At 51.7% G+C, this 11,928-nt stretch overlaps 1 protein-coding gene across 1 annotated transcript; it reads left to right on the top strand.

The window, feature by feature from the left end:
* The first annotated feature begins 732 nt into the window (after positions 1-732).
* Ctu1 (cytosolic thiouridylase subunit 1) lies at positions 733-5,672 on the top strand. The gene is made up of 3 exons (XM_032895150.1): positions 733-809; positions 3,752-4,295; positions 5,050-5,672. The coding sequence occupies exons 2-3, from the start codon at positions 3,788-3,790 to the stop codon at positions 5,670-5,672; spliced, it is 1,131 nt and encodes a 376-aa protein (XP_032751041.1). The 5' UTR covers positions 733-809; positions 3,752-3,787.
* Positions 5,673-11,928: the final 6,256 nt, after the last annotated feature.

Raw genomic sequence — 11,928 nt, 5'->3', positions numbered from 1 at the left:
GTTTTCACAGGACCAGGGAGCCAGCTGGTCTGGGAAGATCCTTTAAGACAAAAATGCTTGAGTCTAAAGTCGGGCTGGGACAGGTAATCCCACCTCAAGAAGGAAGCGTGGGAAGGAAGGAAGAAACGAAGACAGAAAGGGGGCAAGATGGCACTTGCTTTTTATCTTAGCACTCTGGAATCAGAAGCAAGTGGGTCTCTGAGTTCAAGGTCAGCCTGGTCTATATGGTAAGATGAGAGAGAGAGGGAGAGGGAAGAGGGAGGGAAAGGGAGAGGGGGGGAGAGAGGAGAGAGAGAGAGAGAGAGAGAGAGAGAGAGAGAGAGAGAGAGAGACAGAGACAGAGACAGAGACAGAGACAGAGACAGAGACAGAGACAGAGAGAGACAGAGACAGAGAGAGAGGGGGGAGGAAGGAAGGGAGGGGGGAGGGAGAGAGACAGAAACAGAGAAAAGCAAGCAAGCAGCAGAAGCGTATGTTAAACGTCAAAACTAGGAAATCAGACTGCAGCCACTCTAATTTCAACCACTTCTGATTTCAAGCATCCCTCCTGGTGACCTCGCGTTGCCAGGACAAGAGCGCCTTACAGAGAGCCCTGGGTTTGGGGAGGTATTTGGCAGAAGGAAAGTCGTACTCTCTCAAGTGTTGCTGGGAATTGGAGTCCAAGCTGCTGTAGAGTTACCGGAGCTCCTCTTGCATTATGGAAGTCGTAGGCAAAGTAGAACAAGGCCTTATGGGAGTTGTAGTCTTAGGGAATTCTTCCGCTCCAGGCTTCCGCGTGGCAGGCAGAGTGCAGAGCCCATTCCACACAGGTTAGTGTTCCTCTTCCTCCAGGTCCGACGAGCTTGGGGTCGTGGTGCCACGGGAGAGCTGAAGGTCTTTCTAGGGATTTGGCACTCGCTTTTATGATTGTCAACTCGTGTTCTGGCTAGGATCTCCTTCTAGTCTGGTCTCTTGCCCGGCCGCTTTGTTCATTTGGTGGTGACAGATCATCTGCCTTCTCTTGAACCTGATAAATATGTTCTGGAGACTTCTCTTCTGCCCTTTAGGAAAGTTGGCCACCCGGAAGCGCTCCTGGAATTTGCTTTGTAGATCAGGCTAGCCTGGAACTTGCGGAAATTCAACTGCCTCTGCCTCCTGAGTGTTGGGATTAAAGGCGTGCACCACCACGCCTGGTATTATTACCTCTGGGGTTTGCAGCCTGTCTGTAGACACTTCTTTCCCCATCGTCTCAGATATTTACTTAATTAGCGTAATCCTGGTTCTCTCCATCAGCTCAGGGCTACTGATGTGGTCTCTCGGTTTTCTGTTTCTGCGTGTACTACTCCTAACAACAAACAACCCTCTTACAGGACTAGATATCTGAGAACAGAGAGTGCATTTACAAGTCACTCTGCATAAATGCTGGGTAGTAGGTGGTGGGTACTCTCAGGAGACAGAGATGAAAGCCAGGCAGAAGGGACAGATTTGGGGAGCGCTTGAAAGGTGCCCTGCAAGGATCCTAAGTGGGTCCTTTGGAGGACAAGCTTGGAGGCACCTCTCAGCCTGATTCTCACTGATTCTCAGGTTTGCTGGCCGGAGCTTGGGTAGAAGTGGTGAGACACCGGTGTGAACCTAATCCAGGCTGAGGAGGATCTATTTCAAGGGGCAGTGCTCAGCCATGAGAGATAGGAGTCCTGAGGGCTGCTTGTTGGGCTGAGTGATCAGAAAGAACTCTATGGGCCAGAGAAAAGGAGTGTGCCTGGGGTACTTTCAGGGAGGAGCCACGGGGCCTCCCAAGCTGCCAGTCAGCAAGTGAACTGTCAAAAAAGATAACTGGGCTGGATCTGCGGGTTGTTATATGCAGATCAGCGTGAAGGAGAGTGAAGGAGGGGAGATCAAGGCAGAGACCAGTGACCCAGACAGACAAGCTACATCAGTACTCTGAGTTGTGCAGGAATCAAAGAAAGAGGGTCACTCCAGAACGCCATCAGGCTCTGAGACAGCAGGGAGATCCAACCTCCATGAACCGAAGTTGGGCTCTTTTTTCTTTTTCTTTTTCTTTTTCTTTTTCTTTTTCTTTTTCTTTTTCTTTTTCTTTTTTTCAGAGCTGGGGACTGAACCCAGGGCCTTGTGCTTGCTAGGCAAGCGCTCTACCACTGAGCTAAATCCCCAACCCCGGGGCTCTTTCTTTTTATTTAGCGTTTACTCTAGGTTGTGTCTCCTTTAGGACAAATGCTTCTGAGCAGCAGAAAAAACATTTAAAATGAAAAAAAATTTTAGGTTGCATAGCTAAATAATATGTGAGAATTTAGGTGGGGTAGTATTTTTTTTTTTTTTAACACAAAAGCTTTTTGGGTAAAAGAAGTCTCTCATATCAAAGCCCCTAAACATCAATCTATATGTTTTGTGAAGGAAACATCACACCCATGGAACCTTGGCCCCTGTTGTGGACTGTTTGCAGTACTCAGTAAAGCCAGGCATTGCATGTGTAGCAGGACTGTCTTGTGACCAAAGGAAGCAAAGGCCATTAAGCCCCTTCAGAAAGCAACTCCACAGATAAAAGAAAACAACCACTGTTTTCTGCCATGATTTCTTCAAAGTACTTCTAGAAAACAACTGTTCGTTTCGATGTCTACTCTAGATACAGTGAAAAGCAACCATTTCATTCTAAAGTTTACCTTAGGTCCAGGGATTAACTAGAATTCTACTACAGTGCTGGCCATGGAGTAGGTGTGAAGTGTCTGGCATCTGGGGCTGTTTTGAAGCCACAAAAGGATTGGCTGTACTCCTTTCGGGGGTCTGAGCATGAGTTCTGAGGATGGACTAGGGACATTTGGAGAACAAGTCAAGACTGGACTTTGAATTTTGGTGGAAGAGTGATCAGGGTGGTCCTAGACCTCAGGGTTTCTAGTCTGAGCATCTGGAAGGACAGACCTGAGCTCTACTGCAGGACACCATTTGGTGAAAGGAATTGGTGATGTCGGAGTTGAAATGCTGCTTAGAGTGTTCGGTGGCACTGGCCCTGTCCTCGTGGGAGTCCCTGACAGTAAACACGTACTTGCCAGATCATTCTGATCATTGTGGTAAATCCCGGGAGCAGCCTGACCTGTTCTGAAAGGCAAGAGGCTCTTGGGTAGCCCAAGCTGGAGATGAGGCGGTCTGGGGGGAGAGGACTGAGCCTGGAGAGCTGGCTCATTACAGTGAGGTGATGCAAGCGGCTTCAGTCTGCCTCGAGGAGGGCACCGTGCCTTCCAGGGGAAGCAATCAGGACCTCATGCGGGGGTCCCAGTATCTTAGCTCCCCTATTAAACTCCAAACGTCTGTGGCCCTCTGCTTCCGAGTATCAAGCTCTTCCGGGTTCTTGTCAGCCCTAGAAGTTGTCTATGATCGAGGCTGTTAACAAGAGTGAGTGCAAAACTCTCCTCCATTTCCTAAAACAGACACAATTCCATTCTGTCTGCCCCTTTGCTTGTCTTCCTCTCTGTCTCTCTGAAACCCCGTCATCGAGTTATTTTCTTGGTGTAGGAAGAAGCTGCCCTTCCCCGGGCTCCCCTGTGTAAGGGTCACTCAGTAGGACGCCATCTCCACAGCCTCCGCACAACACAGAATATCCGTGTGATCCACTTCTTTCTCCCCTCAGCTCCGAAGTGCAGACATCCTGAATGATCAGCTTCCCTTCTGGGGATCTTGTGTGGTACCCCACCCCCACCCCCCGTCCCATTAACCCTGAAGTGTAGATGCTCCAAATAACTCCCTTTTCTCTCCTCCACAGTGTAGACATCCCAGGCGACCCACTTTCTCTTCCAAGATGCCCGCCCCGACGTGCTTCTCCTGTCACAAGGCCCGTGCTGCCCTCCGCCGCCCACGCTCTGGGCAGGCGCTGTGTGGCTCCTGCTTCTGTGCTGCCTTTGAGGCTGAGGTGCTGCATACGGTGCTTGCTGGGCACCTGCTGCCGCGGGGCGCTGTAGTGGCTGTGGGCGCCTCTGGCGGCAAGGACTCCACGGTGCTGGCACACGTGCTGCGCGAGCTTGCACCACGCTTGGGCATCACACTGCACCTGGTGGCCGTAGATGAGGGCATCGGCGGCTACCGTGATGCTGCGCTGGAGGCGGTGCGCAGTCAGGCGGCGAGCTGGGAGCTGCCGCTCACCATCGTGGCCTATGAAGATCTCTTCGGAGGCTGGACAATGGACGCCGTGGCCCGCAGCACCGCAGGCTCCGGCCGCAGTCGTTCCTGCTGCACCTTCTGCGGGGTGCTGCGGAGGCGTGCGCTGGAGGAGGGTGCGCGCCTTGTGGGAGCTACTCACATTGTGACAGGTGAGCACTGGTCCTGCAGGAACAATGTGGTGTGCAAAGAAGTGCAAGAGAGTGGGGTGGGGTCTCCACTTTCCTCTCTCCTCTCTTGTGGTTCCAAGAATTTCCACTGTCCTTCCTCTTTTTATGGGTGTTCCAACACCCTCCTCCACTCTCCTAGGCCACAGTGTCTCTATGGTACCTTTTATATTTTCTCCTTAGGGATGTCTACAGGGTCCTCTCATCTCCTGCTCTAGGGGTTTCCTGCCTCTTCTCCACTTTTCCTCTTGTCCCAGGGTTCTTGGGTTCCTCCTCCTCGTGTAAATGCCAGGCCTGTGCACTCCTGGCTGACCTCAACTGAGTCTGGCCATTGGCAAGAACAACTAAGTGCTGTGTTACAGCTCTGAAGGGAAAGGTATGGTGGCAGTTGGGAGCCAAGGGAAAGGTATCATGGCAGTTGGGAGCCAAGGAATACCAGAGTCACACCACAAAGGCACACCATACATCAATTCTCACACAAGAGATTGATTGAGAGTGACACAAGAAGGTGGCTGACTCTCCTCCAGTTAGAAGCCACGGAGTGCTGAGTGTATTTAACGGGGAGGACTTTTCATGGTGAAGATTGCTAAGGTGGGGATTGGTGAAATTTCAAGCCAATCTCGATTGGTGGGTTTTCAGGCTCAGTGGATTTCAGTAAATTTTTTAAACCAGGAAATGAACGGGGACCCTTTACTTCCTCTTCTTTGTCATTATCCTTCACCTGAGCTCTCTCCCGCAGGCCACAATGCTGACGACATGGCTGAGACGGTGCTCATGAACTTCCTGCGTGGTGATGCTGGGAGGCTGGCGAGGGGTGGAGTGCTGGGTTCCACAGGCGAGGGATGCGCACTTCCCCGGTGCCGGCCTCTGCAGTTTGCCTCGCAGAAGGAGGTGGTGCTGTACGCACACTTCCGCCACCTCCGCTACTTCTCTGAGGAGTGTGTGTATGCCCCTGAGGCTTTCCGTGGCCATGCTCGGGACCTACTTAAGCTCCTGGAGGCAGCCAGACCATCGGCCGTGCTGGACCTCGTGCACTCGGCAGAGCGCTTAGCTCTGGCTCCGGCAGCAAAGCCCCCTCCTCCAGGCACCTGCTCCCGCTGCGGAGCGATGGCCAGCAACAAGCTCTGCCAGGCCTGTGCGCTCCTGGATGGCCTCAACCGAGGCCTGCCGCGCCTGGCCATCGGCAAGGGCCGCCGCGTGTTGCAAGTTGAGCAGCCACCGCTAGGGAACCCAAGCCGGGTCACCAGTGACCCTGTGGCCCCACCAGAACCCTGCACCTGCAAGCAATCCAAAGATGAAGCCAACCCAGGCGGAAATGGAGGGGACCGGGCAGGAGCCACCTGTGTATCGAAGAGTGAGTGACCTGAGCCCCATGGCAGAGTGACCTGAGCTCTGCACTCTCCATTTCCCTGTGCCCAGGGAAGTGATTGTACCCCAGTGCACTGCAACTGTAGAGTAATCTATACACAGTGAAGTGATTTCCCTTCAGTGCACTGCACTCTAGGACTGACCGGTTTCCCTGTGGAGTGGCTGTACCCTGCAGAGTCACTTGAACCCTGCAGATTATTGTACCATACAGTGACCTACACCTTTAAAGTGACCTGTGCCCTGCAACCTAAGCCCTGTGGAGTAACCGTACCCTGTGGAGGGATGTGTCCTGTACAGCAACCTGAACCTTGAAGAAGTGTAGGGAGCCCCAGGCAGAGCTACCAGGTCTAAGAGAGAAGGGACCAACAACCATGCCTTCCTGCACACCTCTGTGGGCTCAGGCAGCCCTGGCCCTCCCTTTCCGTTTCCCCAAGTCATGAGGAATAGGAATATTCACAGTCATCACTAGATCCCTTTCATCCAGACACAGCTCTTGCACTTACGGCAGTCTGAGAAAATTTATTCTGAACCGATTGGGACTTTCCGTGGCCTGGCGCATGAGTTGAGGTTGCCCTAGAAATACTGCCTCGGAAGCAGTTAGACAAACACTTACAGCCCCAGAACAACAGAAAGTCATTTATCAAGACATTGGCCGAGTACATCGGTGTGGACTTTAGGTAGACAGGTTCCAGCAAAGCTGAAACCCCTTCCGTAGGTCTCAGGCACTATCTGATGACTTTCTTAGCTTGCGGGTCTTTCGAAGCCAGTGGTCTGCTCAGCTGATACTTTCAGAACCAAATCTGTGGTTTTCACGTGGTTGTCGGGTCAGTGTCCTGGCTGGCCATTTTTGTTCTTGTTTCGTCAACTTTACACAGGGCTGGGATCATCTGAGAAAAATGCCTCCGTAAGATTGGCCTACAGGCAAGCCTGTGGGGCATTTTCTTGATTGATGATTGATGTGGAAGGGCTCAGTCCACTGTGGGTGGTGCAGTCCCTAGGCAGGTGATCCTGGAGACTATAAGAAAGCAGGCTGAGTAAGCCAGTCAGTAGCAGTGTTCCTCCATGGCCTCTGCCTCAGTTCCTGCTCTGACTTCCCTCAGTAATGGAATGTGACCTAAAATGTAAGTTGAAATAAAATCTTTTCTTCCCAAGATGTTTTTGGTCATGGTGTTTTATCGCAGCAATAGGAAAGTAAGTGTCCACATGTGGGTCTTTAACACACACATTTTTTTTTTTCTTCTTTTTTCTTTTTTTTCTGGAGCTGGGGACCGGCCTTGCGCTTGCTAGGCAAGCGCTCTACCACTGAGCTAAATCCCCAACCCCTAACACACACATTTTTTTCCAAGGGACTTCATCTTTACTTTGGGGTGCTTATACGTACTTTCTTATTCCTTCCCCCATGGCAACTTCAAGGGACCACAGGGGTTGTCACCAGTCCTATCTAAAATAAGATGACTGACTACCTTGCCCACTCCTGGTATCTGTTGTGGGTGAGGACACCCCAAGCTTGGACTCTGGATACAGAACTTGTGCTGAGTCTCTGCCTTACCCTAAAGTACCATTTCCTCCTGTGAAAATGGAACTGCCTTGCTCTCACCCACATCTTGGGACATGAGAGTCCAGTGGTCAAAAGTAGTTGGCCAACCATGTCGAGCTTGGCTCTGCATACTGGGGATTGGCCACCAGGGGGCTCTAGGCATCTGGGTGCTGCCTTGCCATATTAGGAAGTTGAGAGGCTGAGGAAAGAAGAGACTTAGGGGCAGGCTCCACCTCCAGGTGCAGCGGGTGCTCCTTAGCCTCTGTGGCCCTGTCCTCATGGAAGTGACCTGTTCACTCCTTGAACTCTGTAGGTCCCTATTTTTCAAAGTGAGATAGGGCTGAAAGACTGCCTCCCCTGGGCTTATAAAGCCACCCCTTCCGTCCTCCCGCAGGTGCCAGGAAACTGCAATGGGCAGAGACAGGAGCCCTTCCACAAATTTACAGCCCGGGAGGAAGAGGACAATCGCAAACAAATAACATCCGGTCATTGAGACTGTCACTTTTTTTTCCTTTTCATTTCTTAATTCTGGAGATTGAATTAAGGACCTAACATGCCGAGACACCCTCAGCCCCTCTCGGGGATTCTAAACAATCTGTCTCTGAGCAACATCCCCAGCTTAAAGGTTTGATTGTTAAACATAGAATAGAGGGAAGGAAGAAGAAGCCATCAAGGAAAGGCCTCTGGGGAGGTGGCCTTTGAGCAGTGACCCACATAAAGTTAGGGAGACAACGCTTAAAAGTAGCTCGGAGGAAGAGCTCCCTCTGGCGGTGGGAACCGCCAATTCAGCAGCGAGGTTGTAGGAATAACCTTGATCTCTCCAGGCATCTGCAGCTGCACCAGGTATATGGAGTCAAGAGGTTTATTCTAACAGTGAAGGCCAGTCTCCTGAGTGCTTCTATTCCGCGTCCATCCAACAACCGCTTTAAAAAATCCCTTGGCTGCTGTGAAGAGAAATGGCTGTGGACAGGGATGAGGGAACAGAGGAGGGGTCGGAGGTGGCTAGGGGGCGACTGAAGACTCTCTAGGCAAATTGTACAGCTTCGAGCTTTCCGCTTGTGGGGCTGGCCCTGTGCCAACAGGGCGTTCCTCCCTCGTTAGTGTGATAATATGAAAGTAATACTTGTTTAATACTCATTTATGGTAGATGAACATGCACCCCAGTGAAGTACTTTACCAAGACTTGACTCAGGGAGGGAGCAGAGGCTCCAGGTCCTTAAGCTGGAAGCTAGAAGACCAAAAAAAAAAACAAAACAAAACAAAAAAACTATGCAGAGCAGGTTTTTGGAATCATTTCTGCAGCATCCCTGCTCCTGGGCCTCTGGTATGAGAAAGGTGCTGTGTTCACTTTTGACCACAAGAGGGCGCTATGACCACACCTGCGCACCAAAACTGGGTCTCCAGCCCAGACCCAGACAGCATTGGTCTCCAAATCTAAAGAGCCCTGGATGGAAGTGGAGGAGTTTCCACAAAGAAGCATGTGTCCTTGCCTAGCACAGATTCTGAGCGTGAGACCTGTAACGCAGCTAACTGCAGAAACCGCTCAGGACAGAACCTGACGAGAGGAAGAAGAAAGGGGCCGGGAAGATGGAGGAAGGCCAAAGGAAAGAGAAGAAGTAAAAATAAGGAACACACAGCGGAATGTAATCTGACAGGTGTCGGTGGGGATTGCATCCTGTCCATTTAAGCAGAAAAGGAGTGGCCTGAGGGAGACTGCCCTATCCCAGCAGAGAACCACGCAAAGTGGGACAGTGCCTGGCTGACTGCTGGAAAGTGCTCCTGGAGGAGGGAATGGCGAGCCTAGAATCTGAGACTGGAGGACAGGACAGAGGCGACAGAGGAGAGAGTGAGAGGGGCAGGGGTTGAGATGCAGAAGCAAGCCCTGAAGCTCTCCCAGCAGGGGATGATAAGAATCTTGGTTGCAGACATTTCTTAACATCTCGCAGAGTCTGGCCCAGCCTAGGATGCTGAGGAAATAACTGACTCAGCTCTGGTCCCTGCCCTCAGTGGGCTTTCCTGCTGGTGAAGGAAGCGGGCGCAGGCACTGACAAGTCAGAACCAGAGGGTTACATGCCACTGCTGCCATTGTGAGAGTTCAGAAGGGAGCCTAGAGGTGGGGCGCCCAGCTCACTGTGGTGCGGGCGTCATAGAATCTGGGAGTGATGTTTGAACCAAGACCCAGGAGCTGAGTAAGACTGAGGCCAGGAAAGACATGAGAGGGGGAAGTGGAGTCTGGTAGGATGGTGGTGGATCTGAGTCCCCAGCAAGGGACACCTGTCCCTGTGGGGAAGCATTGCTCCTGGTGCAGGAGGCAGAATGCTGCCCTAGCTGGGAACAAGGCTTGCCAGGAAAGACTCAAGGCAGACAGGGCTAGGCTGGGCATGTGGCTCAGTGGGTAGATTGTGTGCTTAGCATGTACAACGTTCTGGTCTCCATCCCCAGCACTGCATAAATGGAGTGCGTTGGTACACACAGCCCTAATCCCAGCACCAGGGAGGTAGAAGCAGAAGGATCATGAATTTAAGGACACGGTAAGGAGGAGACCCTGTCTCAAAACACCAAGGACTCTGTGGGAGAGGCCATGGAGACTAAGACCAGGCCCATGCAGGCTGAGGATCTGAACTAGAGAGAGTGGAGGGCCTGGTAATGAACAGGTGCAAGGGCTTAAACCTCTCACCAAGAGTTGTGAATCCTACAGACATTAGGTGTGTTTTAAAAACTTTAAAGAATTCCAGTGTGAGTTCAAAGACTATATAAGTAGGGGCTGGAGAGGTAGCATAGCCACTGAGGGCAAGTCCTGCCTGTCGTGTTTTATAGACAAGATGCCAACACTGCGCTTGCAGAAGGCCTGAGTTTGGTGTGATGGCCGGTTGTCAACATCCTGTAACTCCAACTCCAAGATCTAATGCCCTCTTCTGGCCTCTGAAGGCCTCTCTCTCTCTCTCTCTCTCTCTCTCTCTCTCTCTCTCTCTCTCTCTCGTCTCTGTCTCTCTCTTCCCTCCCCCTCCCCCTCCCACACACTTTAAAATAAATAAATCTGTTAAAAGGTGATATAAACACAAGAGAGGCCCCTCCCGATGAGCAGAGCAAACAGATTTCCCCTCAGGTGGGCTTAGCAGATACTGAAGGGTATTTGAGAGGCCAGGGGCTCACTAAGGCAGGAGGAAGAGCTGGGCATCCCTAAGGATGCCTGCGGCTCCCCCCCCCCCGACCCCGTTGAAACACAGAGAACCCAGCATTCATTTTTAATGCAGTGATAGGTCTCCCTAATTCCAGATCCTATGCCCTGAGCTCAGAAGCCTGTCTCCTGTGACTTGACCATGATAGGCTTTTCCCGAAAATATTCCACAGTCTGTTGGTTTCAGCTGTGTACTGTCTCAAAGCTGAGAAATGAGACAAATTTCAAGTCTGAAGAGAAAGAAATGATGGGTGCCGAAGTCCTAGAATTAGGTTTGAAGATGATCTCACCCGTTCGGCCTGCTCCTGAGTAATCCCATCACGTGCACCAGACACAAGATTAGTACGGTGGCTGACCAGGTAGGAAAGGTCCCTGCCCTCGTGAATCCTCTGGGAGACACATTCCTTCCTTCTATGAGAGTTCTAATGGAGGGGGCAGGGGGTTACATGGCTGAATATCCTTCCTCATCAGAGCTGACACTCAAGTTGTTGGAGACAGACTTGTATTCTGAATACAAAACGTAAATTAAGAAAAAAAAAAAACCATGAAGGCCATTCAACAGCAAAAGATGCTCGCACGCAGTGTGAGAAAGGCAGAGACAAGAAGAGAATGCACGGTTCAGAGAAGGTGACTGGAGGGATGACATGGGCAGGGTGAGGGGACAGCAATGGCCAAGCCCCTGGGGTGCAAAGGCACCAACCATGTTGAGGATATCAAAGCGAGGGGTCTGAGACAGAAGACTGTGGAAAGGTAAGGGCGGAGGAAGATCTAGATGCTGGCTGCCTGGGGCATTTGGAACTTAGTATAATTCCAGCGAGGACGTAGATAGGTTTTAGGCAGCTTCTGACAAAGTGCTGTTTTGAGCTTTAAGCTGCTACATGGAGAATGGGCTTGGCTTCGGGGAGTTGGAAGGGTTGAGTGGGTATGGAAAGCAGAGAGACCAGGCCGTGTACTACTCGGCCTGTGCAGGTGAGAGGGATTGGAGGCTGGGTGGATGCGGCAGAGAGGAGGTAAGTGGGGGAACTCTCAGGGCAGCAGTTGGAGACCACTCCCAGCTTTTGACCTAAGCGGCTGAGGCGACAAACATAGGGTTGGGTTCTAATGGACCATGGAGCTTCAATAGAAGGCACTCCAGACAGAGGAATCAGAGGGTGTCTGCCACCTTGAGGGATGCCCAGTGTCAGCAGACATTCGCAACTACGGATGGATGCCGACTTAGAAACATCTAGAGGTGGAACCGGAGAGACGGCCCCGTGATTAAGAGCACATGCTGCTTCTTGAGAGGACCAGGATTCGGTTCCCAGCTCCCACCTCAGGTAGCTCACAACCACCTGTAACGACAGTTCCAGGACACTCTTCAGGGCTGTGCAGAGACTTCCTCCGCCAGAGGGAGTCTGTGTAATCAGAGAGCCACGTGAGTTCTGGAGCCAGAGAGAGACACTGAGTCAGGAGGGCCGGGACTCAAATGTGTCTTCTCACCTGTGAAATATGTGTCAGCATGTGTAAGGAGAATTGAGACCTAACGCGGGGGAAGA

This window comes from Rattus rattus, chromosome 2 (genome assembly GCF_011064425.1).
Source record: "Rattus rattus isolate New Zealand chromosome 2, Rrattus_CSIRO_v1, whole genome shotgun sequence".
NCBI classification, from domain to species: domain Eukaryota; kingdom Metazoa; phylum Chordata; class Mammalia; order Rodentia; family Muridae; genus Rattus; species Rattus rattus.
The sequence above is the reverse complement of the archived record's forward strand: the minus strand, read 5'-3'. Positions and strand labels throughout refer to the sequence as shown.

Excerpts from the sequence above, each read along its gene's own strand:
- Ctu1 (XM_032895150.1), top strand. The coding sequence starts at position 3,788 with ATGCCCGCCCCGACGTGCTTCTCCTGTCACAAGGCCCGTGCTGCCCTC. Across the intron at positions 4,296-5,049 it reads AGCTACTCACATTGTGACAG|GCCACAATGCTGACGACATG; the intron begins GTGAGCACTGGT and ends TCTCTCCCGCAG.